At 33.6% G+C, this 20,982-nt stretch overlaps 4 protein-coding genes across 8 annotated transcripts; 2 read left to right on the top strand and 2 right to left on the bottom strand.

The window, feature by feature from the left end:
* Nucleotides 1-45: 45 nt before the first annotated feature.
* On the bottom strand, nt 46-3,277 carry LOC110995407 (aprataxin and PNK-like factor). Of its 2 annotated transcripts, none has more exons than XM_022262569.2 (8): nt 3,122-3,277; nt 2,979-3,047; nt 2,631-2,904; nt 2,264-2,374; nt 1,616-1,716; nt 1,270-1,346; nt 845-1,011; nt 46-540 (listed from the first exon to the last, which is right to left on the bottom strand). In XM_022262569.2, the coding sequence occupies exons 1-8, from the start codon at nt 3,218-3,220 to the stop codon at nt 320-322; spliced, it is 1,119 nt and encodes a 372-aa protein (XP_022118261.2). In that variant the 5' UTR covers nt 3,221-3,277; the 3' UTR covers nt 46-319. The 2 variants fall into 2 exon arrangements, with proteins under 2 accessions (XP_022118261.2, XP_022118262.2); XM_022262570.2 differs by having other exon boundaries at nt 467-738.
* Nucleotides 3,278-3,517: 240 nt separating this feature from the next.
* LOC110995388 (oxysterol-binding protein-related protein 11) lies at nt 3,518-5,755 on the top strand. The gene is made up of 5 exons (XM_022262537.2): nt 3,518-3,934; nt 4,008-4,169; nt 4,400-4,497; nt 4,825-4,903; nt 5,261-5,755. Exons 1-5 carry the CDS (start codon nt 3,749-3,751, stop codon nt 5,369-5,371), a joined length of 636 nt encoding a protein of 211 aa, XP_022118229.1. The 5' UTR covers nt 3,518-3,748; the 3' UTR covers nt 5,372-5,755.
* A 1,425-nt stretch (nt 5,756-7,180) lies between these two features.
* Nucleotides 7,181-10,306, bottom strand: LOC110995416 (cytochrome c oxidase subunit 6B1). 3 transcript variants are annotated; one of them, XM_022262583.2, is made up of 3 exons: nt 10,163-10,306; nt 7,698-7,781; nt 7,181-7,429 (listed from the first exon to the last, which is right to left on the bottom strand). In XM_022262583.2, exons 2-3 carry the CDS (start codon nt 7,775-7,777, stop codon nt 7,261-7,263), a joined length of 249 nt encoding a protein of 82 aa, XP_022118275.1. In that variant the 5' UTR covers nt 7,778-7,781; nt 10,163-10,306; the 3' UTR covers nt 7,181-7,260. The 3 variants fall into 3 exon arrangements, with proteins under 3 accessions (XP_022118275.1, XP_022118276.1, XP_045490714.1); XM_022262584.2 differs by having other exon boundaries at nt 7,698-7,778; nt 10,163-10,292; XM_045634758.1 differs by lacking the exons at nt 7,181-7,429; nt 7,698-7,781 and adding an exon at nt 7,804-9,932.
* Nucleotides 10,307-10,362: 56 nt separating this feature from the next.
* On the top strand, nt 10,363-20,399 carry LOC110995414 (histone-lysine N-methyltransferase E(z)). 2 transcript variants are annotated; one of them, XM_045634757.1, is made up of 17 exons: nt 10,363-10,398; nt 10,476-10,630; nt 10,737-10,920; nt 11,447-11,662; nt 12,625-12,761; nt 13,494-13,648; nt 13,873-14,036; nt 15,122-15,222; nt 15,377-15,518; nt 15,884-15,973; nt 16,576-16,706; nt 17,441-17,589; nt 17,876-17,982; nt 18,054-18,207; nt 19,003-19,193; nt 19,572-19,737; nt 20,229-20,399. In XM_045634757.1, the coding sequence occupies exons 2-17, from the start codon at nt 10,553-10,555 to the stop codon at nt 20,287-20,289; spliced, it is 2,226 nt and encodes a 741-aa protein (XP_045490713.1). In that variant the 5' UTR covers nt 10,363-10,398; nt 10,476-10,552; the 3' UTR covers nt 20,290-20,399. The 2 variants fall into 2 exon arrangements, with proteins under 2 accessions (XP_045490713.1, XP_045490711.1); XM_045634755.1 differs by lacking the exon at nt 10,363-10,398 and having other exon boundaries at nt 10,407-10,630.
* The last annotated feature ends 583 nt before the right edge of the window (nt 20,400-20,982 follow it).

A 20,982-nucleotide genomic window follows, 5' to 3' on the forward strand; every position in this document is an offset into this window, starting at 1 on the left:
CTAATGATAAAAAATTAATTTAATAAGTAGTAAGAAGAAAAAAATATTTGTTATAACAATTTATTATTTTAAAGAACTAATTATAAAACTTAAATCTTGAGTGATCACTTAACAGAACATTATATCAAGAATAAGTACATACATATCATGATTTAGTTGTAGTATTTTCGTTGCTATTATACTAATTCCAATCTTAAAGAGTAATGTCTACATATGATACATTTGTCACAAAAGTTGTGACGGTAAAAATGATGACAAGGCAAAAGAAATCTGGTTTTTTATTTAAATTACTATTAAAGATAAAACATTATTATCACCTTTATTTACCATGTAGTGGATTCCATTCATCTGATTCATCTGACCCATAGGGGTCTGGCTCAGACTCTGCGTAATCAAGATCAAAATCTGATCCATATGCATCAGATACGCTACCTCCTCTGTTTCTACGACAAGCTCTTATATTTAATCCATTAAAATCTTGATCAGATTCATCAGTTGTATCTTCTATATGTTTTTTTTTCTTTTTGGTCTTAGGTTTACCTGTTGAAGATTAAATGATGTTTTATAGACACATTGCCTAAATCTCCAAGTATTTTTTAATCCAATGCTCCAAACACATTTAAGAATATTTATTGTATTTGCAACACCCTTCATTTGAACCTTCCGAGGTGTCAACATCTCGAATATTGAATTGTGGGTTAACATTTATTACTGTTCCATAGTGTGTAATTTGGAAAGCTGAAAAGGCAAGGCAAAAAGTAATTATGATGTAGTTTCAAATACAGTTACTTTAGCATGTATTTGTATTGCATTTTGGCGTCGACGTGACCCTAAAATTACGAACCTTGTAGCTGTGGCAGCCGTGTGGTCGCTGGTGGATGAGTATGGGTATCCCAATGCCTAGGATCATTCTTTGTGCAGTACGCCCCATAAGGGCATACACCCTTATCACTTGTTCCCCAATCAGAATCTCTTGGGTGACTGTATTGTACCAAGTGAACTGGGTTGCGTCTAAAATTATAATACTTTATTATGAGCAAATTTAAACAATTTAGTCTAATATTACTTAGAGAAAGTAATACGTAAAGAAATAAATTAATAAGGTAATCAACCTCAATAGATTTTTAATTATATATAAAATTTAAATGAAGCAATAATTTAAAAAAAATATTTATGACAGAAATCTGTTTATATCAACTTCATAACTTTCTAACATCTAATTTTCAAACATTAACACTTTAACAGTACTGTATATTAAGTCCAACATACCTGTAACATCTTGACCCATAGTAACACCTTTCTCTAGCACATGAGGGATTGCCTTGATGAACACTTGAACTGGAAGCCTAATCAATAAAGTCACATCATATAATGTTGATTTGAACAACAGTTAACATGTAACTTTAATTGCAGTTACAATTGATTTGACTTAATAAAAAATTAGTTTATACAGAGCAAAGTATTTTTAATTATGAAAATCATTTGACATACAGAAGTCACAATCACCCCCTTGCCTGTTTCCTATCGGTCCCAAATTAAATATAACAATGAACCTTGCTTGGAGTGAAAGAATTAATATTGGAATAGGTTTGTCATTATAGTAAGAAATCACTACCATGTTAGCATCACTTAAACCCTGCTGAGAATTTCCATTACTGCTGTCTGGTGGCTCCAATTTGATCTTCTTTGCAGGATCAGACTCACTGCTTTGACTTTCTGCAATAAAGATGTCATCACAAAGCTTAGCAAGTAATGATTAGCTTATTGGCTCCTACACTGCATCTATACTACTACTACTACCTGTCATGCTAGCATGTAATTACATATACAATGAAAGAAATTAATTTATTACAAGATAAAGTTTGAAAATTACCACATACATAAAATAAAAGTATACATAAAATAAGTTTTATTAAATGTGCCCTATTTAATGGGATAATTCTAGAACCTTAATTGAATATACATGAAAGTATGTACTAAACGTTTTTCAATTATAAACAGATCTACACAGTATATAACTAGTATTTAAAAATTACATTTTTCACAATTTTTTAAAATTACATGTAGATCCATCCTTTTCCTTAGTAGATAAACCCAGTCTCTATTTTTAGGCAATATTATTGAATAATCTTTTAACTTTTTTAGTATATAAGACTAACAATTTAAATCATCATATTTTTTTTAGTTAATGTAAATCATTTTGATTATTTATTGTGAAATATGAAAAAAAAATCTTTAGCTTTTATGTTTTCATCAATCATACCTGAATCAAAATTTAAAGTATCCTCTGAGGCACTTCGTCTTCGTTTTGTTGGGGATGTGGTCAAGACAGGTTCTTGTGTGTTATCTAATTGTTCAGTATTTGGTTCTTGTACTGAAAACATGTATTTAGATTTAATTGTCAGATATTAGATATGTCATCTTATAGACTTAAATTATTTTTTGTATGTTTTGTTTCTATATATTCATTAATTTGGTTAGATTGTGATAAAAATTTTGGTGTTTTGTTTTGCAAGAAAAATATTTAACATTAAAATACAAATCATAGTGAAAATGTATTTCTTATGTGTTAAAACATTGTAGCGTAATGAGTATCTATAATTTTAAATGTTGTTATTAAATACACTTACATCTTTCAGCTTCCTGAATGTTGTTATCATGAGATGGTATCATACTTGATGTTTCTTCAGATGTTTTTGTTAAGTCTTCATTTTTATTTACTTCAATATTATTGTTTGTTTGTTCTGAAGAATTTTTTTCATCAACAACAATTATTTCAAACCAGTATGTCCTAGGTAACAGTCCAATTTTGTCACCATTAGACAACACTACCATGGAATCTAAAGTCAATGCTTCCGATTTACTGGAACCTCTTTTGGTATAGAATACAGGATTGTGGTGGAGCTGAAACATATTTAAAAAGTGATGAAAATTTACAATAATGGCTGAATTAGGTGTTACTGTATACAAATACTTACAGCGTTAACAACAATAGAATCATTTTTCACTTCAATCTTTGCATGCTTTCTGGACACCCGCTTATCAAACTGAAAAACATTAAGTTGAGAAAATAATCAATTATACTCTAAGCTTATAAAGTAAAATAACGACACAATCATACCACTTCTAAAAGTTCTCCTCTTCCTATAATATGACTTCCAGGAGGTAGTGTAATCTTTTTTAGGGTATCAATATCAGTACGAACAAGTTTGACGGGCATCTTAGTTAGTTTTTATGATTGTTATTCATTAATTAGATTAAAATTGTTTAAAATTTAACTTACAAAACATTTAAATTACAGACGTCAGACTCAGATCACAGATGAAATAGTAATAAATGATGTACATTGTACTCTATGGTAAATACAGATTTCAAATTGTTTCTAAAATCGATGAACGGACTTTCCCTAGATGAATGAATTATACAAAATTGTATTCTATGTAGTAAATTTCGAGGCTGCAGTTTGGACACTTGTATTTTTCTATTTGGTCTTTATCTGTGGTGTGTTTTTAATTATTTAAAATTTTTGGGGAACTTTAGAGTTTAGATTGTAGTTTGGAAGACCAGTGAGCAGTGACCAGTGTTCATTTTTTTTCGGATTTACTTTTTGCATATACCTTAAAAGGTTTTTTTTCTAAATAAATGTTATACAAAAATAAAAGCTAATTAATTTAGTAAATCATCTTTAGTATAAATCAAAGAAATAATTGTTAAAGATCTTAGTTATGTTTTTAAACAAATCATAATAATGATCAAAGCATCGTGTCTTAGTTCCAACAGACCCTTATCGGGGCAGTTGTATAAATACACTAATGTTGTGAAGGGTTGGCAACAACGATGGTTTGCTGTGGATCCAGAAACTGGAGTTCTTACGTATTATTTGTTTGATGGTCCAGGTGATACAGTACAGCCAGGTCAACCAGCGAGAGGAGAGGTAAGTTACATAGTTATTAATTGGTACAAATGTAAAGCATAATTATGATGAACAAAAAAATCATTGTTTTTAGGCACATTTAGCTGGGGCTGTGATTTGTCCAAGTGATGAAGACTCTAAAACCTTTACCATAAACTGTGCTTCAGGAGACATGCTAAAACTAAGGGCAACGGATGCAAGGGCTCGACAAGAATGGGTTAATGGTTTGAGAGCAATTGCAGAAGTTCATACAAAGGTGTTAAAGACATTTATATTGAATTCTTCATTTTTATAATGAAACCTTCCAAATTCAAATTCAAAAATCAATTGTTTGTTTATATATTGAATAGCTTGAAATGTTTTATGTCTATATTCTTTTGTGGTACGGTCTATATCCTTTCAATTTAATAATAATATACCAAATGTTGTATTATAAAATCCCAAGCAATGTGAATAAGTCTTTTAAATAAGTAATATGTGTTACAGGCAATGGGAGCTAATCCACCATTGCAGCCAAGAGAGCAACTAGCTGTTCATGATGCTATGGCTTCAGCTAGGCAGCAGCTTCAGACTACTGAGCTCAGGTATATATTCCAATAAGATGTATAACTTATGTTTAATAAATCTGTTTTGTTGTTTCTTGAAATTATATACATATACATACATACAAGAAAAACAAACAAAACATGAACTCATTATATATTTTCCCACACTAAATTTAAGGTAAATCAAATTAAGTTAATGGAATATACTATACTTCTGAACATTGTTTAGCATAGCTTAAACACTATTGAACACAATGAATGAAAGAAAATAGTACAATTGAACAATATATTTAAACTGTTATTGATGAGATTTCGAGTGCTTAACAGCAAAGGATAAACATTAACAACAAAATTTCTGTTTACTAGTGATGCAGCATTAGCCAGATGCATAGAATCGGCAGATTCACCCTTTGCACACACTGATCCAGACTTATTACTGCTGAAGGTAATAATATGTTGTCCTAATTTGTAATGACGTTCTTACCATAGATTGTAACTTAAATGGAATGGGCAATGTCACTATCTATGAGAGAGGGAGTGATATTGGGGCTATTAAAAGACCTACATTAAAATTGAATAATGTTATTTTTTAGAATAGATATGCAAAAGAGGGTAATTTCTCCCCAAACATATTTTATTCTTTCTGTTTAAATTGTTATTAAATTTTAATTGTCTTTACTGATACTCTATATAACTAATATCTACATAATCTATTTTACCAACTTCAACTTCATTACATCAAGTAAGCATGTTTTGTTTTCTAGTAAAACTGCTATATAAACTGTACTTTTTTAATTTTCAGGCAACTTCTGCTGCGAGTATGCAGTGCCTTCTACAATGTTTAGGTATATTAATGCGGCAACAGCAATATGCCACCGCTACTATTAAGAACTCCAACAATGATTCTCACTGAAGCAGTGTTGTAAAGAAGAAGTTGTATAAGTATATGTATTAAGTCTTGTTATGAACTTGGTTTCCAAAATTAACTTTTAAATGGGTTTCTTTATAGTAAAATTTTAAGGAATATCTAGTCTTATTATTGTAAATCAATTATCAAATCTGTATTTTATTTTAATTATAAAAGTGCATAATGAAATTAGCGCGATTCAGAGTATGACGTCATGAAGGGGGTTCTACACAGGCTACATTTTTAATGAAATATGTGGCTATATCATTTCTGACTAGACCGAAAAAACAAAAACATTTGAATTCTAATTGATTGCTGTTTGTAGCCGAAGATAGGTGTAGCTACACACTGTTTTTCATTCGTAATAAATATAATTAAATTTCTATTACATCCAAATTGGTTTTATTTTGATTTAGCTCCCACCGCGAACATTTTGCTGTGCTAATTGTTATCTCAGAGACTGATTGGTTTTACGGTATGTATTAATAAACTTTTTTATTTTTCAATGAAAATTGTTCTAATCTTTATCTTTCAAGATCAAGCCCTAAATTTAAAAAAAACTACTCAAATTGGTCCATTGATAAGCTGAGCAACATATTTTGCGATTAGTTTTATTTATTTTAATTAATTTCTCACCAGCTATATTCACCGTTTACAATCGTATTATTAAATTAATTAATTTGGTACCATTACCAACTTTATTATTGGTACTTCCCCAATAAAATTCCAACATTCCCATGGTTGGAATTTTATTGGGGAAGTAAACCAGTGCACAAAATTGATTTGTATTTGCACATTAAACATACTTACGGCAAATCTAGGTATCTACTAGGTTTTCATAATTTATTGTTTTACCAAATAAATATACTTGGTCGTAGTCCTTATGATTGCGATCTGATAAACCTAAATAAAATATTACTTAAATTAAATAAGTATAGAAAAAAGGTTTAATTATAATTTTTCTTGGTCAGTTACAAAAAACAAAAACAATAAAAGAATGGCATTCAAAATTTTGTTTACCATCATAAATCAATAAATCATGAAGAAAACAGCAGCGCCCTGAAATAATATATTTATTTTGTAATATTTCTTATACAATTTTGTCATCTTTTTTCTAAAGCAAAATGTGTGATCAAGAATTTAGGACACAAAGGATTGACCCTCGATACCCTTTTCAAAATCAGACGAAGTAAGGATTAAATAATTATAACCATTGATTTTGTATATTTAAAAAAACTCAAAGGCTGGAAACGAGTCAAAAACGCTAGAGAAATGAGTTGATTTGATTGTCAGTCAAATCTTTTTAAAAGGTCTTTTAAAAATATGTCAATCGTAGAAATTGTATAATTGTTGCAGACTTACTAGCGTTCAAGCGCCTAATTAAAATATAGCGCAAATATTGCTTTGAGATATTTAAATGATATTAAATATTGAATTGCAGGGCCTGCTACGATAACTACTGTGACTACTACCGTTGTACGCGCCTGTTAGGCGACGTTGACGATTGCAAAATCTTCAAGAAGTATTTTGAAACAATTTGTCCAAATTTCTGGATCGAACATTGGGATGAGCTGCGTGGAAAGGGAGCCTTTCCAGGACCCATTTAAATCTGAATTATTCTTATATCATTTTTAATAAATTTGTTGCATTTTTATTGCATGTTCATTTAATACCGTAAAATAGTAATATTATTTTTGTGATCTATGTTCAAGAGTATTGAGTACTGCTAGTACGTTGAATTAGCGCAAACTATTGAAATTTACAACCTAGATTAGTGTAGGTAACTTTTGATAAAACCTCAAAAATTAAAAATAATTTGTTAGTTGTAACTCTTTATTCTACATCACGAGCAAACCTAACAGGAATTAAAAATAAATTAACTAGAGACGAATGAATTAAATCCTTCCCGCGAAACATCCCTCTGAACGTTGGGTGTCCCACTTGTCGACCCATTCATTGGGGCACAGGGACTTGTACACGCGCTTGAAGTAATTGCACGGTTCGTATTGCTCTCCTCGCACTTTCTGGCAACGGTGGAAGTCTACATAACTTTGATAGCAGTGCCTGAAATTTCAAGAATGTTTAATATAATTACTATAATAAATTAAATTTACGTATGCATACGTTTCCGAATGCGTAAGTAGTATGGGATATTAAAAAATATTTCTAAATAAAAAACGTGTTAGCCGACGTCTGTATGGCCATAAAATATCATTGAAATATGTTTATTTATGTTTTAAATACATCTTTGTATAAATAAGGCTAAATAAAATATCCGCCATCGCCCTCGAGTTGGTACAAGGATGTAAAGTTATAATAAGTAAGAATTTACCTTGTTTGATTCTGGTTAGGGAACCGCGGGTCGAAAGGTGCGGTTTTGATATCAGCAGCTGATTTGATACTTTCAGGCATTCTGCTGCAATGATGAGAGAAGTAAAAATATAGATTTTTCAACTTTATTAGAACAAATTAAAATCCGATAGTAGGTTACAATATACGCGAACGACATTAAAAAAATATTCATGAATTAAAAGTACATAATAATATATAAAACTACAACTATTTGACAAGTGGTCTAGTCTTTCTTTCCTCTTCACATGACGTCTCTCTATATTTTTTAACTTCCTGCATATACAGAGACCAAGCGTCTTTTGGTGTATTGTCAACGGTTTGTTCATCAATTGCTTTAGCTTTTTTAACTAGTCCTGTCTTTAGAACTCTACCTCCACGCCTTTTACCTATAAATGGTAAAACTGGTTTTTTAATTTCTGGTTTCTTTACTTCTTCTTGTTTTTTTGTCTCCTCTTGAAGTTTCTTGAACATCTCTAAAAAGCTTCCGTCATTTTTAATTGGAATCGGGAGAGGTGTTTTATTGGTCTTTGAATTAGAAGGCCCTTCAGGAGCAACTTGACCGGGTGGCGGAAGTAATTCAGCGAAATTGGGTCCCTCTACCTCAGGGGGATCTCCATAATCAATATCATCTACTTTTGCAAATTCAAATGCTCCAGGTGGAGCTTTTATTTCCTTTGGAGATTTAACTCTTCCACCTTGATTATGTCTGTGTAATTTCCAATAACGCTTTCTATCTGCTACAGTAAACTGTCCTCGACGTTCGTCCTCACTTGGCGTTTTAGTGCCACTTCTGCTACTGGAATGCGCACTACGAGATCTGGATCGTGATTTTGATCGACGTGCTCTCGATCGATGTCGCGATGATGATCTGCTTTTTCTATGACGAACACGAGTTGGACTTCTGCTGCTTGACTTATTAATAGACATACTTTTACGCTTTGACCGAGTACGAGAACGTGATCTAGAACGTTTTCGTGTATACGAATTACATGAAGATGATGAAGACCGGCGTCGTGACCGATTACGTCTTTTTGGAGTTAATGATCTAGATGAACTTGACTTCGAACTTGAAGGGCTACGGGCGTAACATCTAGGTGGAGTAACAGAACTGTCTTTCGGTCTATCAGATGTTAATGAATGTGGCTCTTTATAATTGCCTTGTCTTGGAGGAGTTGAGGACCTATCATAAGCTTTATGACTTCTAGATGGTGTTATAGATCTTTTTTCCAATTTGATTTGAGGTGAGGGGGATTTTGTAGCTTTTCTTAATGGACTTAAATTTTTAACCCTTTTATCCTTGCCTTTGTTACTGAAGCCTGTTTTATCTTTTGACTTGGAATATGGAGACACATTTCTATCTCTCTCTTGTTTCACTTTTGGTGATCGGCTTCTAGACCCACATCTTTTTAACTTTATCCTAGGGGAAACACTTCTCGATCTGTCTGCCTTATATATGGGTGACTTCCGTCTATCTTTCTGTTTTCTGTACTTAGGCGATACACTTCTTGAATGTCTGCCACTGCTTCTGGAGCTTGATCTATGAAATGACTTTGACTTTCTTCTTCTATTCGATTGTTCACTAGCACTCCTACTGGATCTTCTATAGGACTTCTTAGAATCATCTGAGTCAACAGAGCGCCTCTTTCTCTGTATAGGAGATCTTGAATAAGATCTTGACTTTGATCGGGAAGATGACCGACTTGGAGTATATTTTCTTTTAGACGAAGATCTTATCTTAGACTTGTGATCATAACTAGATTCTCTTTTGGAATACTGTCGATCCTTTCTATCATATGGCGAAATGCTCCTGGATTTAGATTTATATGATGGTCTTCTATGTGTGTAGCTACGACTCTCACCAGATGGCTGGTCAATGGACTTTGTATATCCATAACTGCTTGGGTACTGCCCTGAATAATTACTTTGAGCATCATAATAGCTGTCTGCTCTGTGATAGTAAGAAGAATCATAATTGTAACCATATTGAGGGGCACCATAGGAATGGTAGTCATAGTTGGAGGGATATTGAGTGTAGCTGACCCCTGTCCAAGGGTCTGTAGTGGGCATGGGCGCTGACAGCGGCGGTGCAGGCTGCGGGGCGTAGTCCCCCTCGGCGCCGGGCGGGCCGCCATCCCAAGCACCCACCTCGTTGCGATACGAGGTCATTATACGAGCCTCTTCGCATAACCTGCGGCAGTTTGTAGGATACGCACACCTACAAACAGAACAACTTTTCGGTGTAGCCAACCATTCGTACGTTCTGCGCTTGAGATCGGTCACATATATGTTTTTGTATTATTTATCTTTCGTAGTAAATTATTGTGACGAAGTACAACAAATTACGTAATACGTGGCCGAAATTATGATTTATGATTGAAAATGGCATGCTTAAAGTAAAATACATACAGGATTAAATCATATTTATACTTGCTTTAACATGCTCACCTTTTTAGTTGTACTTTATTTTCCAATAAAATTAACCGAGAAAAAATGGCAGCGAACACATTAACTTCAAAACCCAATAGATTGTAGAGCTATCAGCATTTAGCTACTGCCTACTACGTGACAGAGTATCGTCAATTTTTAGCTGTTCGTCTGCGTGAAAATATTCCCAGAGCTCTAATAGACATTCAGTTTACCGTTATGTGATCTGTGACTGTCAGTAAACAATATTCAACTTGGTAAATACTACAGTTCTTTTAGCTTAGATATTCGTTTAGTTTTTCTCATATCTTCTCACAAATCATATTTTTTTCAGTTGGTTTCACTTTTATCTTTCAATCAATTCTTCCGAATTGATTGCTATGTTAGTATGCCTTGTAAAGGAAGTAAAATATGAGTAAACCAAGTAAAGTATCAGCAGAATGGAAGAAAAGGGTGAAATCGGAATACATGCGGCTCCGGCAGGCAAAGGCATAGTATTAATTTTTCTTGTGTTTTCTACTTAAATATTATAACCATCGTGAATTATATTTAAAATTTGTAATTAAATAAAATTAAAAGAATTATTGATTTGTAGCGCTTCAAACGCGCCGACGAAGTAAAGGTTGCATGGGCGCGAAATTTAAGAATTATGTCCGAGGCGGTTGAAAACAGCGAAAATGAGAGATGTGAGCGTGGAAGACGACCTTACTGGCCAGAGCCAGGACCTAGCCCTAATCACGAGAGCCTTATGAAGAGAGCGGAAGTCTCGTATACTGATGGTAAAGTTTTTTTTTATTTAAACAGTAACAATTTTTAAACATTTTGGAAACTATTCATTAAATTATTTTTAAAGCTATTTAATAATTTTTAATTAAAAAGTTAAAATTATAAATATAATACACTTATATGTTTAATCTTATTGTAGCCTTTGTTCTCACTGTAAAATAAATATGATTTTATAAAACACCCAGAACTTGTCTTGGCTTATCTATATAAATATTTCATATATTTCGCTTTAATTTTTTTATTTTAATACATACTTTAAGATACATCTAGCTGTATAAATTATGGAGTCTTTAAAAGCAGACTTACTTAAAACAGCATCTTATTGTAACAATCTTGTAGATAATATAATATTTAAAATATGTAATAGATAAGTATTAGATTCAATATATATATACAAGGAATTTAATGAACCCATTGATATCATATAATTGTTTAAAATTGCAGATTTTTTAATATGTCGGCTTCATGATGCAGCCAGTCTAATTTAGAATATTAACTACAACTTGCTGATATTTCCAGCATCAGGAGTGGTATTAACGCAACAAGTTCCTATACACATGATTAACTCGGTTAATCCAATACCTACTATGTACACCTGGGCTCCAACACAGAAGAACTTTATGGTGGAAGATGAGACAGTACTGCACAACATTCCCTACATGGGAGATGAAGTGTTGGATCAAGATGGAACCTTTATTGAGGAGTTAATAAAGAATTATGATGGAAAAGTTCATGGTAACTTAATTTTCCTATTTAGATTTGGGCTGTTTTATTATATCCCATATTTGTTTTATTTGTAAAAAATATTGCACTTTTATTTTAAATTAGGAAATATAAATCATATATTAGCATGATAAAAAAAGCCACCAACAGTAAAAACTAAACTGTTGGAAGAATGTTTTTAAATATATTAATATTTTCATTAATTTGAGTAATTAAATTGTAAGAAAGTCTATCCACAGGAGAATTTAAAATGGTAATTAAGAGAGCTAAAGGTTATTTATGACTGTTTCTATTTTCTCTTCTTCTTTCTGTAGCTCTTACAAAGAAAGTAAAATTTAGCAAAAAGGTCAGTATGAGTATTAAAATAAAATATTTTTGTAAATAAACATGTTGCAAAGTTTTCTAAGAAAACATCTTGAACTGTATCAATAGTATATATGAATGTGTACTTTGTAGTGTGGGGAGCAGATTATTAGGTCCAGGACCAAAAAATTATTTGGTAACAGCACTTTAAATGTAAAGGAAAAAACCTAGCATTTTATTAGATTTGTTGAAGTTTGTGTGTATCTTGTAGCATCTTTATACATTTTGCTATTGCATATAATGCATTATATTGAAGCTATTGATACATTTTGGATGTGATGATTGTGGTTATGGATATAGTGAGTTCTTAACAAAGTGAACAAACAATTTATTAGCATTAATTATTATTATTATTCCTTTTTACAGAAGATACACATGCTTAACATTTTATACAATAACAATTATATTTAAAAGAAAATAGGCATCTTGCTACCGGCTCCCTCCCTCTCTCATTATCTTTTCTGTCCATCTTACCCATCAACTTTTATAAGCTTAATTTACATTAACAATATTAAACAATTATTTCATACATTCTCTCATTCAGTCCTGTAGGATTTTTTAATGGCTGTGGTGTGAGGATATATATATATATATATACTCCAATCTTTTAGGTGACAAAGAAGGTGGTTTCATTGACGATCATCTATTTGTGGATCTCGTGCACGCTTTGATGTGCTTCCAGACTAAAGAGGAGGTGGCCGAAGAGCGAACGAGACGCGAATCTCGGAATTCTAAAGAAGATAAGGAGGTGAGTGAATCTAATTTTGTAATGAAACCTACAATTTTTACAATTTCCAAAAGTTTTCATCTAAGAAAGGAAACATAATTTAGTCATTTTATTTATTATACAGTTTTTCTTATACATATTAGTTCATATTTTAAATGTAAACAATGAACGAAACAGACTCAGAAATGGGTAGTTAGAATTAATCTTAACATATATAAATCTCCTGTCATGATGATTGTCCGCGATGGACTCCTAAATTACTTAACCGATTTTAAAATAAATTGGCACACCATGAGCAGTCTGGTCCAACTCAAGAGATAGGATAGCTTAGATCTTTAATTATAGTCGCAATTTTATTTTACTGCAAATTATTTGTTTATTATTTGATACAATTCTAACAGATGGCGCTGTGTTAAAAGTTACAACGTTCCACATAAGCTCTCATACCATTTCCCTTGAATAGTTTACTACTATGTAATATTACAAAAACTTTAGCCACAGCAACGCTTCGCCGAGTCTGCTAGTAATACATATATATATATTTTTTTAAACAACACTCCTGCCTTAACAGGTCACCCTAAATAATAATAATTTATAGACGAAACAAAAAAAAAACAAACATGAAATTACATAATAAAAAAATATAAGAAATTAACTAACTACTAACTATGGCACTTACAATTAATATAACTTTTGCCAGCTCACTCAACGCACAATGAAAAATGTTCGTTAACCAATTTTGTGATTTTATAGAAAGAAGCAAAAGACATCAAGGAAAAAGACAAGGATGAATCCAAGGATGGCGAAAAGAAGATAATTAACGAGAAGCAGTTTCCCATCTTCATCATATTTCAAGCTATTAGCTCCCAGTTTCCGGACAAGGGGACGGCTCAAGAGCTAAGAGAAAAGTAGGCGTTCTATATCTTGCAATTATGTGTAGGATTAATTATTTATTTTATTTATTAAAACAGTGTTAGCCCAACGGTTTAAATGAAATTCGGGACGGGAGTCTTTAGAACTTTAGGATCATGAGTTCGAATCATGGCTTTGGACTTAGATGTCCGAAACTGGAGATCAGATTCAAATTGTCGGTGCTTTAATGATTAATTTTTGTATGTTTGCAATGCTTCAGGTACATAGAACTGACGTCACGCAGCGACCCCAACGCCCTGCCCCCCGAGTGCACTCCGAACATAGACGGGCCTCTGGCCGAGTGCGTGGCCCGAGACCAGACCATGCACTCCTTCCACACTCTCTTCTGTCGGAGGTGCTTCAAGTACGACTGCTTTTTGCATCGTGAGTACCGATATGATAGCAATATTTACCAGTTCCAATTGTATTCACATTTTAGTAGGGTTTGTACTTCTTTTCATTTTGTTTTTTGGATAGGACTTTTTAAATTTAAACAGGCATCTGGACATGCTCTCTAAAAAGACATGGCTCCCTTAACATCAGATGGATTTTGGCCAAATGTCTTTCCAATTTAAAAAAAGTGTTTAATATACATTATATGTGTTTTGTATTAATATTTTTGTAAGACAATATATGTGGGACACGGCCTTATGCACATTCAAAGTTAATATTAAATTACATAGTATGTATAGTATAAGTATTATATTTTTAATCTCGGCCTTACAATTACCGTTTCTGTTCGGCTGACAGGAAGTCAGGCCACAGGTAAGGCCCCAAGCATATTAGTTCTGCCTCCCCATCTTACTTTTGCACTCATGGTCATTATGATTTTGACTTTTTAGATACATCAAGGTCTCCCAATGTTTTAGCATGTTTATGTTATCATATTCATACTTATGTTTTTGTTTGATCTTTGGCAATTTTTAGGTTGGGAAGCCTTTCAGGCTTTAAGTTCATCGAGAGGGTTGACTTGTAATATTTTTAAATGATTAATTAATATACTACGTATTTGCGTGTTGTTCTCACGAGTATGTAAGTGGGTGCTCCTATTTCACCATGCCTCCTGCTGATGGAGGACAAATCTTTGTTTTTAATTTATTTTATTATTCTTTATTACTCAAGATGTCATATGAAACATGGTGTGATGGTTGCAGCTCCTTACAAACATTGTGTAAAAAAAAAACTTGGCTATTAAAATGAGTGGCGGAGAGCTAATTGCCAGTTCTTCTGTTCCGCTCTACGCCCTTGATTTGAGAACTGGCAGTAAATGTAAAATTAGAATCATTATATTTCATTTTTTTTGACGTTCATAAGTGTTCATTATGTAACCTATATGAATAAATGATTTTTGATTTGATTTGAATAACTTGTCTAGACTGCAGAAAATTAGTCATACGATTGAACACATTAAAAGAGAACCTTGGACCTAAGAATTTTTACCTGAAACTAATGAATAAATGTCAACGTAGGTCTTCAAGCCTGCCACCCTCGTCCGAACCTCTCCAAGCGCCGAGGTCCAGACCTCACGCCCTTCTCGGAGCCCTGCGGCTCTAATTGTTACATGCTGTTGGTATGTTGTAAATTGATAAAAAATGATAAATAAATAATTTATTATAATACAATCAGAATCTATTGAGTGCAGTATAAATAGATAGATATAACGCATTAATTCTCTACATATAATATATATATATATAAATAAAATTTAATTTTATAAATTTCAGGACGGTATGCGTGAGAAGTTGGCTCGGGAGAAGGCTTTGGGTGAGGCCGGTGACGTGGAGTTGGAAGACAAGAGCAAGGCTTTGGACTCCCCCAACGATGCTTCTTCGGAGGACAGCAATGACTCTAACAAATTCCAGAAAGGTATAACAACATTTTTTACTATTTATTAAAATATCATAATTTCACTTTTTTAATAAGGGGGAAATTATTCTAAACATTTTTTTAAATTATATACAGTAAAGTATGTTTAACCAATTCTATATTTGATTGACAAACTTTTATATTTTAGAGGATTTAGTTACTCATGGCATTTGTCTAAATTTTTGTATGGATTTCACCAATAGAGAGTGTGAACAAAATGTATGGTTTTATGTAAATTAACTTAACTATAACGATAATTGTAAGAGGTTGCAAAAATTTTGTTTAATATACATAAAATTCACGTAAAGCTACATGTGGAAGCTAGTTATATTTCCATGTATTAATTATTTCCTTGCAATTTCCAGGCGGCAACAGCAACTCGAGCAACAGCAACAGCAATTGGGGCAACAAGGTTGCCACCGAACAAGACACGGAGCCCGCTTACAATGCGTTGGGTGAGAATCAAATTAAACCATTGTCTCTCCCATCTATAGCTGTATTAAAACTATTATTTCGCTTCCTTTACCCGTGTGAGTTTAAATCGCGGATTTACACTTAATTATCTAATGGACACTGAGAAAAACAATAAAAATACATATATGCATACAAAGTAGACATGTCAGAAATGAAACATGGTAAATTAATTATTACTAAAGTAAAAACCCCAATAGATGTTCACAGACTAGTGTATGGTCACTCCATGTATTTGTATATCTATGTTTACACACTGTTATAATATGCTAATGATAATATTAATACTTCACAAAATGTTATGCGACAGAATTGTCATCTAAAGTTCTATTATGTAACTACTAAACGAATACATCAACCAATAGCGTGTATTTTTTTCGATCTCCCTTTCTCACTCTCTCGCAATCCATCTCAATCGCTCTCTCCCTTTTCTTCGACAAAACGCTGCACATCTTTGTGACGTTTCATCCTTAAAAATTTTACCCTCACTCTGAAAAAATTTCATTTCAAAAAAATAAAAATTAAATTTTCTTCATCAACATAGAAATAATAAAAATATATAAAATTAAATTATCTCCCCTTGCAGGTCTGACGGTGGGCGACATCGACTCGGAATGGACTGGCTCCGACCAATCTCTGTTCCGGGCCTTGCACAAGGTGTTTGCTTCCAATTACTGCGCTATTGCTCAAGTGATGCTGTCCAAGACTTGCCAACAGGTCAAAACCATTTCTTATGTATTTTATTTGTCAGGTACTGAGTATTGTAAAGAAACTCTTCAAATCACGAATATTTAATGAGTGTTGGTACAATATTAATCTATATTAAAACATCAATACATTTGTATTAATTATTTAGGCACATAATCCTGAAAAGCAAATCAATTGGCATAGCTGGAAAGTAAGATTCATCTTTTCTCTAAATAATGAGGCTAGATTTTTTAATATCATTGTGACGAACCAGAATAACATTCCTCTTTTCTACGGTGTCGGTGATTTTAACGTTATGACGATTGATGATACGACCTCGGTGGGCGGAGCCTGCGGAGCAAATGCGGAGGCTGTGCTCGCAATTACAATTTTTTTCTAATATTCTTCTTTTTTCTTTTCTTTATTGCTTCAGTGTGCTTTTAAATTATTCTGAATGACTTTAGACATTAAAATTTCTCTGCCTAATCTAACTTTACCTTTATTATATGGCGCTCTTGTGGGACAATTCATATGCACTGTTTCATAGGAGGCATAATAGTATCTTAGATATGGAAATTACAATTCCGAATGGATAATAAACAAATAATTACTACCGATGGCCTACCCTTATAAATAATACTTATAAATATTGGTGTGTCAATGTGTACATATGTGTACTAAAAATGTGTATTTACTGTATTAAAAATGTGAATTGAGAAATAAAAAAATTGAGAGAGTTCTCTTGAGTACAATTGTGGACGCAGGTGTACCGTCACTGGACGCAGTCGGGCGCCCAATGGTGCGGCGTAGAAGCGGAAAGGACTCCGCCCAGGAAGAAGAAGAAGAAGCACCGCCTGTGGTCTGTACACTGCCGCAAGGTGCAGCTCAAGAAGGACTCTGCCTCGCATCACGTGTACGTTGTCCCGAATATAGCTATTACCTTTATGTTGATAAATTGATAATGGATAACTTAAAAGGCCGGCAACGCACTCGCGAGCCCTCTGGTACTGAACGTTCATGGGCATATCACTTAACATCAGGTGAGCCTTCTGTCTTTCTCATTCAAGTGGAACAGCTATTGTATGAGGAAGAACGAAAATCTTTAATCAATATATTTGAGTTTAAGAATGAAGTTCAATATTTACCGACCTAATACGTAGCTGCCTATAATATAATAAATAATCCTCACGCGTCTGCAGATTCAACTACACGCCGTGCGAGCATCCGAACCAGCCCTGCGACAACATGTGCCCTTGTGTCCAGTCGCAGAACTTCTGCGAGAAATTCTGCCAGTGCAGCAGTGACTGTGAGTGATGTGCCTACTGCCCCTTTCCAACCCGCCCCTTCGGCCAGCGCTAAAGCCGAAGTCTTCCTCAGGCCAGAACCGGTTCCCCGGATGCCGCTGCAAGGCGCAGTGCAACACGAAGCAGTGCCCGTGCTACTTGGGCGTGCGCGAGTGCGACCCCGACCTATGCTCGGCCTGCGGAGCCGACGCCCGGCTGCCCTACTGCAAGAACGTCTCCGTGCAGAGGTACCTCGATTCGGGTCTCCACGTTTGAGTCGCATCGTGCTTTAGAAAGAGACACTCGGCTAGTTTCGGCTTCGCATAGCGCCGTCTCTATCGCCCTTGTCAACCTTAACAGATACTTTTGGATCAATCAATTTGCCAGTTTCAATGGTCCAGTGAATAGGCTATCTCGCTCTTACAACTTTATTACAAACATTGATGTGATTTACAATAGCGGTAAATCCCAAAAAAAACGAAATGAATTTAAATGCTTTAATTAAATTCTACAATAATTAATGATAACTTAACTAAATAATTAAAAAAAATATTAAATTGGCCCAATTGATATTACATGTGTGACAATGTTCTATATTATACTTAATGCTATTTGAAGTTTGACCAGTCTGGTGCTTGGTATCCGATCAAAAGACTGGTGGGGCAAAGGGAGTGCAATGGATATGTAACAAGACTCTTAATATTGTTGTTTTTATTTTTATCTTCTAGTTTTCATTACTATTTTTATTGATTATTTATATTTTTTTATTTTTTCTGTGGTTGTTAGTTTAGTTTTTCCTTTGATACATTGCTAATGTTTTAACGTAATTGATGTGCTCGATATTTTCTTGCATTTTTTAGGCATTCACATTGTTTAAGAACATATGTATAAATAAATAAATACAGGACCGTTAGTGTTTCGTGTGACAGAGATGACGCTCTACAGAGCGAGTATCTCTTTCTAAAGCACGAAGCGACTTATACATGGCCGGGTACTGTATATAGTGTACGTTGTGTAAACGAATCATTGAATCCCTGAACCAGGGGCCTCCACAAACACCTCCTGTTGGCGCCGAGTGACGTCGCGGGATGGGGTATATTCCTAAAAGAGGCGGCTCACAAGAACGAGTTCATCTCGGAGTACTGCGGAGAGATCATTTCTCAGGATGAAGCCGACCGAAGGGGAAAGGTCTACGACAAGTATATGTGCTCTTTTCTTTTCAACCTTAACAACGGTTAGTATGAGCTTATGTGTATTCTAAGGTATCAATGGGTAAACAATTATTTCAATAACTTTTTAAATATTTATGGAAGAGTACGATTAGTCGATGGCTTCTAATGCTCTCATGCTCTCATTAGAAGCTCACTCTCCTAAGATATATAATATATAACTACTTGTCTGCGAAATTATTTTTTATATAATTTCATATATATATATATATTAAACTATTTGCTCAATGAGGTGACGAGAGGAATACCTCTCTCGTGTTCTTTTTATATGTGATATTCATCAAAAAAACCCAACGGCTATCCTGTCGTTATAATTCTCCCTCTTAATTTTTTCAAGGGCGAAATAAAAGAAATGCATTAGTGAAATACATAAATGATTGCAGATTTTGTAGTGGATGCGACTCGCAAAGGCAACAAAATCCGTTTCGCGAATCACTCCATCAACCCGAACTGCTACGCGAAGGTGATGATGGTGAACGGAGACCACCGTATTGGCATCTTCGCCAAGCGGGCCATTCAGCCGGGTGAAGAGCTCTTCTTTGACTACAGGTATATAATATACAGCTTTCGTTAAGGAACCTCCCATGACATAAGTAAAATTATTATCATACTGCTCACATGCTCTTGACAATAAAGTGAACAACAAACAAGTTACATTTTTTAAAAATTGTATTAAAAAATGGCGGAATCGACAACATGTTTACTATCTCACCAAATCACAATTTGAAACAAAAACTCTTAAAGTTGTCGTGACCGCCATCTTGTTTTACATTATAAATCAACACGCTGGCTTTCGGTCAGACAGATAGTTAAATGTTTTCGACGCTGCTTTATTTAAATCAAAATGCTAGCGACTTGATTTAATATCGATCTTTAATTATCTGTCTAGAGATTCAATTAACTCACTGATTTAACTACTTTACTGCGACATATATATAGTTAAGGCATTAGAAAAGGTCTGTCCATATCCAATTCTATGATTAAAATTTCTTATATGATGAAGATATATTAAGAGAATTGTTCTTATTATGTTTTTTCAGATATGGCCCAACAGAGCAATTGAAATTTGTGGGGATCGAGAGGGAAATGGAGTTCTTATGATCAAATTAAAAATAACTTTGGTTAATTTTTTTTAATTGTTAAGGATCATTGTTAGGTTAGTGGCAATGCGATGAATACTTCGTATGAGATATTAAACTTTTGCTTATAAATATTGTTTGATTTAATAGTATATTTAAGGAATATTGTCAAGGCATTGTATTGTGTCTGTATATTTCTTAATAGAAATGTGTGTGCCTTCTAAGCCATTGTGGTATACCATATACCATGCATGCCTCATTCTGGGTCCTGTACTTTTTGCCTTATTTATCAATGATGCTCCAACTTACTTTAAAAATAATAGCAGATATCTCTTTTGTGCCGCTGTGATTAAATGTCAATAAATGTCATACAGTCTCATATACAAATAAGACCAATACGATTGAATTTTCTTATCACATTCAAAACTTGCCATTAGTTCGTAAATATTCTTCAAGAGACCTCGGAGTAAAAACCGAATTTTAGTCAGTACACGGAAACCGTTGCCAACAAGGCTAACAAAATGGTTGGTTTTGTATTAATTCAGCCTTTACTAACGTTCAAAGTAAAGTACCGTTACTCTTTACAAATCACTTGTGCGTATTGTTATATCATAGCCTTGCACCCTATGTGGCTGACATACTAGTACCTTCTGTTTAGTCAGCATTTCCCAACCGAGAGGTGAAATGATAATTAAAATATGAAATCAGTTCGGTA

This window comes from Pieris rapae, chromosome 4, assembly GCF_905147795.1.
Source record: "Pieris rapae chromosome 4, ilPieRapa1.1, whole genome shotgun sequence".
Lineage (NCBI taxonomy): Eukaryota > Metazoa > Arthropoda > Insecta > Lepidoptera > Pieridae > Pieris > Pieris rapae.

Bases quoted from the DNA above. Each gene is read 5' to 3' on its own strand.
- LOC110995407 (XM_022262569.2), bottom strand. From the start codon at position 3,220: ATGCCCGTCAAACTTGTTCGTACTGATATTGATACCCTAAAAAAGATT. The intron at 1,717-2,263 runs GTATGATTGATG...TCTTTATTGCAG, and splicing joins TACTTTAAATTTTGATTCAG to AAAGTCAAAGCAGTGAGTCT. The intron at 541-844 runs GTTCGTAATTTT...AATCTTCAACAG, and splicing joins ACGGCTGCCACAGCTACAAG to GTAAACCTAAGACCAAAAAG.
- LOC110995414 (XM_045634757.1), top strand. From the start codon at position 10,553: ATGAGTAAACCAAGTAAAGTATCAGCAGAATGGAAGAAAAGGGTGAAA. The intron at 15,223-15,376 runs GTATGTTGTAAA...TATAAATTTCAG, and splicing joins CTAATTGTTACATGCTGTTG to GACGGTATGCGTGAGAAGTT. The intron at 19,738-20,228 runs GTATATAATATA...ATGTTTTTTCAG, and splicing joins GAGCTCTTCTTTGACTACAG to ATATGGCCCAACAGAGCAAT.
- LOC110995416 (XM_045634758.1), bottom strand. From the start codon at position 9,883: ATGACCTCGTATCGCAACGAGGTGGGTGCTTGGGATGGCGGCCCGCCC.
- LOC110995388 (XM_022262537.2), top strand. From the start codon at position 3,749: ATGATCAAAGCATCGTGTCTTAGTTCCAACAGACCCTTATCGGGGCAG. The intron at 4,170-4,399 runs GTGTTAAAGACA...TATGTGTTACAG, and splicing joins TTGCAGAAGTTCATACAAAG to GCAATGGGAGCTAATCCACC. The intron at 4,498-4,824 runs GTATATATTCCA...TCTGTTTACTAG, and splicing joins CTTCAGACTACTGAGCTCAG to TGATGCAGCATTAGCCAGAT.